This window comes from Balaenoptera musculus, chromosome 16 (assembly GCF_009873245.2).
Source record: "Balaenoptera musculus isolate JJ_BM4_2016_0621 chromosome 16, mBalMus1.pri.v3, whole genome shotgun sequence".
Taxonomy (NCBI): Eukaryota; Metazoa; Chordata; class Mammalia; order Artiodactyla; family Balaenopteridae; genus Balaenoptera; species Balaenoptera musculus.
In genome coordinates this window covers 34,096,928-34,102,927 of record NC_045800.1, presented here as the reverse complement: position 1 = coordinate 34,102,927, position 6,000 = coordinate 34,096,928, and the positions used below count along the sequence as shown (strand labels likewise).

The 6,000-nt window shown below is 43.5% G+C and overlaps 1 protein-coding gene across 5 annotated transcripts in view; it reads right to left on the bottom strand.

The window, feature by feature from the left end:
• Positions 1–426: 426 nt before the first annotated feature.
• The window catches only part of MYOF (myoferlin), a 158,939-nt gene continuing 153,365 nt past the window's right edge, over positions 427–6,000 (bottom strand). For all 5 annotated transcript variants that reach the window (XM_036828555.1, XM_036828557.1, XM_036828558.1 and 2 more), the window contains 4 exons: positions 4,627–4,817; positions 2,409–2,518; positions 1,893–2,040; positions 427–990 (listed from right to left, as the gene is read on the bottom strand). In XM_036828555.1, coding sequence (XP_036684450.1) covers positions 952–990; positions 1,893–2,040; positions 2,409–2,518; positions 4,627–4,817 — 488 coding nt within the window. In that variant the 3' untranslated portion in view covers positions 427–951. The remainder of the gene's footprint in view (positions 991–1,892; positions 2,041–2,408; positions 2,519–4,626; positions 4,818–6,000) is intronic.

Genomic DNA, 6,000 nt, shown 5'->3' with positions numbered 1-6,000 from the left:
GTGTTCTCTTCTAGAAGTTTTACAGTGTCGTGTCTTATGTTTAAATCTTTAAGCCATTTTGAGTTTATTTTTGTGTATGGTGAGAGGGTGTGTTCTAACTTCATTGATTTACATGCAGTATGCCTCAATTTCTTCAAGGGAAAAATGGGATTAATAATGTTACCTACTACCTTTATAGGATTACCTTGAGGACTACATTAGTTAATATGTATAAAGCATTTAAAACAATGGTGTGCATGGAGTAAGTACTTTAAATAAGTGTCAATTTCTTATATTAGCCTCAGTTTGGCCCACTGGCCAAGCTTTGGCAGCACACTGATAAGGGGTTTACAGCCAAGTGGTATGCCCTGGCATTCCATCCACTGAGACCCAGACTAGAAATTGCCTCCTTCCCAGCTTGGCCCACAGCTACGACAAACAGGTATGTTGTCAGAGGCAGAATGTTTTTATTTGGGTTCATCACAGAGGATGAATAGTCTCATGACATTTATCCATACAAAATATAACAATGGTTGCAGGCATAAATAAAAATTCCTCCACCTATTCTAACTACTTGCTAATGCACAGTCCTTTTTTGTTAACTATAGATAAAGAAGTATATGAAGTCGAGATGCAGAAATTTTCAAATTTGACTTCAGCAATTTCCAAAAATTGAATTATAGAACTAGGACACAGGAAAAAAAGATGATTTTTAAATGGAACCAGCCACCTTGAAAAGTATTCTGAAAAAACATGGTTAAAACTTTTAATACTTCAAAAGATAAAAATGTTGCTTGTTGGCCTGACCTGGACTTAGAGCCTCTGGGAAGTGATGGGCCTCGGTGAAGTAGTGTAACATGCCCCTGGAATATAGTCTCAGACACAAACAAAATCACTCTCGGTTTTGATCTGTAAACAGAGACAGGATTCCCTCATTGCTGGATGACTCTGGAAAAGAAGCCCTTGCTTCCATTATGCATTTGGCCTCACAATCTTCATTGACAAATAGTTCTGAAAAGGAAACAGAAAGAGGGCCATGTATATATATCTTAGGGATTGTCAATCTTGGTACTATTGACCTTTAGGAGCAGATGATTCTTGTTGGAGGCTGTCCTGTGCATTGCAGGATGTTTAGCAGCATCCTTGGCCTCTACCCACTAGATTCCAGTAGCACCGCCAGTCATAAATGGGAGTCAAACGGGAGGTTTGTCAGTGTGCCTAGAAGTGCCTTCATTCCTCCATTCGAGGAATTTGTTGAGATAAGAAGTATATGAAGTCGAGATGCAGAAATTTTCAAATTCGATTTCAGCAATGAAGGCACACCGACAAACCTCCCATTTATTACTGTGGAGATTAAGGGAGATTTGAGGGGGAGGTTATGTAATGTGGGCCTTAAAGAATGAGGGAGGTTTTAATAGACAAAACATGGGCAAAGGAACAGCCTTGGCAAAGGCATCCTGGCAGGTAAGGGCAATACTGGTCTGGAGAGGCCAGCTCTCTAGTCTAGTTCAAGGTTTGTGTGATGAGCCCAGGATCTGTGAAATGTCAGCAGTTAGGATGCAGGATGGTTTGGAACAAGAAAGTCTGAAGGCAGGAAGATCCGTCAGAAATGCTGGCTATGGTTTAAGACACACATTCATAAAGGCCTAAGGGATTGCTCCTAGAATTCCTGAGACCAGAGTTTTTTTTTTTTTTTCAGACCATGAAGTTCTGCCTGTAATTCATGAAACTGTGAGAATGTAATCCTAATCACAGGACACAGTACTCTAAATTTTCCAAAGGTTGACGGGTTGTAACACCACAAGTGCTAACGTAGGTCATTTTACCCGATGGCAAAAAAGGCAAGTACCAAGTGAGATGACCAACCATAATTCACACCCAAAGAGGCAAGACGAGAGGCCAGGGACTCATACCGGGAGGGAGTAGAGGAGCACGGCCACGAAGAGCAGCAGGATTAGCAGCAACAGCAGGCCGATGATGACCCACTTAAACCGCCGCCACACGATGAACCTCACGGTCTTGCACGGGTTGGTGAACCAGAGGAAGGAAGTTTCTGGTCGGCTGCATTGCAAAGAAATGGTTTTACCTACCCGACTCAGGAGGGACAGATATTTTATACCTCCGAGCATAATAGTTTAAAGAATGATTAACAACATTTTACAAAGTCAAGAAAAGATATTATTCCCCTTAGTTGGCTGAGAGAGCCTTTAACCTTTTAGGGCTTTCTAAGATGCCGAAGACACACTGGACTTTGGTTTCATGGGAAGGAGAATGGTTAAAGTGGAGCCAGATCACCAACGTCTCCCTCCCCCATCTCCCCTGTTCAGTACAAAAATGAAGACAACAGCTAATCCATTGCATTAAGGCAATTGGAAGGGGGGCTTTCAGACTGCAGGTGTTTGGGGATCAGAACAAAGAGGGTCTCTCACTTTGGTGGGTCCAGCTTGGGGTTCATGTTGGGTTCATCCCGTCCCTTCCCGGCTGGCCTCTCGTCGGCCTCCTTCTCATTGAGGACTTCCAACGTCATCTCCAGTTTCCCCTTCAGTAAAGCAGAACAGGTTAAACACATGACATCACGTTTCACAAATATTTTCACTTCGACCCGAGGAGTATTCCCTGAGCAATGATTTTTATTCTTGTAAAACAATCCTTAGATTGCCTTAAATTTTCCTCAAGAGATTTCATCACATTTCCTCTTCCATGTGTTTCTGAACCGACCCCTTGTGGGAAACTGAGAGGACAAATTGCTTTCCCTCCTCCCTGCTTTTCAGTCTCTGGATCCCCATCATTCTAACTTTCTCACATCTGTCTCCTTGCCTGCTCACATACCTCCCTTTGTAACTTTACTTGGACCCAGAATAACCCGAATACTGCTGATAACAATAGCTAACATTTTTTTTTTTAATTTATTTATTTTTGGCTGCATTGGGTCTTCATTGTTGGGTCTTCGTTGCTGCGCGCAGGCTTTCTCTAGTTGCGGCGAGCGGGGGCTACTCTTCGTTGCAGTGCACGGGCTTCTCATTGCAGTGGCTTGTCTTGTTGCAGAGCTCAGACTCTAGGCGCGCGGGCTTCAGTAGTTGTGGCACGGGGGCTCAGTAGTTGTGGCGCACGGGCTTAGTTGCTCTGCGGCCTGTGGGATCTTCCTGGGCCAGGGCTCGAACCCGTGTCCCCTGCATTTGCAGGTGGATTCTCAACCACTGTGCCCCCAGGGAAGTCCCACAATAGCTAACATTGACTGATCATTAAGTGTGGGCTCCAAGAGAGCCTTCGTGCTCCCCTTGGTACCCCCACTGCGTGGAGCAGTGCTGGCACTTAGTGGGCACTCGATGTACACTAGCTGAAGAAATGCATGAGTGAGTGAATGAACGAATGCTGCCTCCCTGTTCACAGGTTCCTGACTGGTTCACTGGGCACTGCGTAAGCCTTCTATGTGGATAATCTCGTGTAATGCTCATGGCAGCCCTATAAATCAGGTACTGCTGTGATCCTCGTGTGCACATGAGTACACGGAGGCTGCGAGAGGTCTAGAAACTTGTCCACTCTTATAGCCAGGCTTGACTAAGGTTGTAACAGACTTTCAAGAACCCTGGCGCCCACAAGGTCACCAACAATTTGAGAGCTTCCGACCCTGACGCTCATTTAGGCGATGGAGCACAGATGCCTCCTCTGTGGACGAGTCAAAGGTGGGTGTCTGACTATGGCAAGGTGGTCCTTCTTTCCAAGCCTGTTCTTCGAATCTATAAAATGTAGGTAGTGGCTGCTTCATGGGGTTATCAGCAGAACTAAATGAGGTTATGTACAAACTACCCTCTAGTGGCAGGAAGCTTATAAGTGGTTTCCTGCGCCAGGGGTAAAGGAAGTGATGGACTGCAAAGGGCACAACAGAACTTTTGGGGTAATGGGAATGTTCTGGACCTTGATTATGGTGGTGGTTTCATGAGCATATACATCTGTCAAAACTCATCAAATTGTGCACCTTAATTGTACTTTAAGTGGGTGCAGTTTATTTTATGTAAATTATACCTCAAAGTTGTTTTAAAAAACAACATTATGAATATAAGGCATTTAGTATATTGTCCAGTTTATAATAAGTAGTGTAAAATATTAATTATTATTAATAATACATAATGAATTAGGTAGTCTTTTTGTGACAGGGCATGGTAACCTGCACTTTTGCTTCTACATCAAAATTATCTTCAGTTTTCCAAATGTGCTTGTAACTTATGGCCTTCATGTTCAATGGATGTCAACACTCCCTGTTTCCTCCATCTTTAAAAAAAAAAAAAAATTTTTTTTTTTTAAAGATGAGGACAGCTCAAATTTTAAGTTTCTTTTTCTGTACTGAATTGTACTGGAAGCTCAACATAAATTAGCATTCCTGGTGGAGGATAGTCCTAAAGAAATACAGCACAACCACTTGCGTTCCCAGTTTTTTGACAATTCCAATCCCTCTATCTTCCACTCAACCCCAAACATATGCTAACAGCATCTGCCACCTTCTCCTATAATCCCAGGTACAAACCGTTCCCAAAACTTAAAGTACCACCAATTTAACCTCCCTTATCCAGAGCAAATCTACTCATAAAGGGCAAAACCTAAAGGAGAAAAGGAATAAACGACCCTCAACCAGGAAATACTCATACATACAGCCATCACACGGGAGCCATCTTTATCTGCATAGCACGGCCACCATCCTTTCATGGACTTCTGTTCAAAGAGAGAGGCGGTTTTCACTTTAAGGGGGTTCACGGCTTTGAGGTCAGGAATCATGTCCAAACTGCATTTCTCTGGTGATTTTGCTGGAATGATGCTGCGATGCAAATCGAGTTCCAGGAAACCTAGCCAAGGAAACATTAAACCCAGATAAATTTCAAGGGGATCAGCCGTTGTTCACAAGTGAACAGAATGTACTTGTCAGAAGAGAGGTAGACCATGACTCTGAACAGGTGACAGGTGAGTTAGAGAAACGGACCCTGGTAGGCAGTTAAAATTCTTTCCAGATAGAATGGAAAGTGGCAGAAGAAGTATCTGTCCACTGCTCTGCATCTCACAGAGAACAACCCATTTAATTTCTCAGAGATAGGAGCATAAAAAGAGTTCTTCTGCAAACTCAAAATAATTAAACATCTCCAGACAAAATTTCCACTGAACTTGGACTTGGAATTTGCTCATATTGGTTCTAAACTTCCCCTAACATAGTCATTTGGCATTGGGTAAAGAAAACTGGTACTTGGAACATGGGAAGCTCCATCGAACAGTCAAGTTCAAGTTTCTCCTAGTGTAACCTGAAAAACAAGAGCTTGAGAAGGAACATTGAATTCTCAACAGAAAGTTCTCCCCAGGAACTAGGAAGCCCAGCTCAGGGTGCCTGGAGAAGCACAATTTTTCTTCCGTGATGTGAGGCATTAACTCTTTTGTAGTTAATAACTGTCTTTAACTGACTGTCTTTGGGGCTTGGGAACTCCCAGGAAACCTCTCCTTCAGAAAAAGGTATGTGTGTGTTGGGTCATGTCTATGGACTAGGGGACAAGAGGTGGTCTTCAACAGTGGCAGCAGAGAGTAACAGGGAGGTTGTGGCAGATTCTCTATAAATTTTTCGGCTCAGAAACTGCCCTTCATCTTACAATGCATCCATAGCCCACAAGCCTTTCTGGAACTTATGCCTGCTTTTATTTTGTCTCTCCTTTTGGTGATAACTGCAACCATTTGCCCGCTAGCCATTTAGAAATAAAGTCATTCTCTTTATTTGTTATCAGACTATTTCGTTTAAATTCCAAGGGAAAACCCTCTGCTATTCTTTATGCTTTCTAAGTTAGCACACTACTGTGGACAGGGAATGTTGCCTGCCATGCCAGTAAACAAAGAATGTTGCCCATCATCCCAGTTCTACAAGGATCAGGACTGAGGCTGTGGGACTTCCCTGGTGGCACAGTGGTTAAGAATCCACCTGCCAATGCAGGGGACACGGGTTTGAGCCCTGGTCCGGGAAGATCCCACATGCCGCGGAGCAGCTAAGCCCGT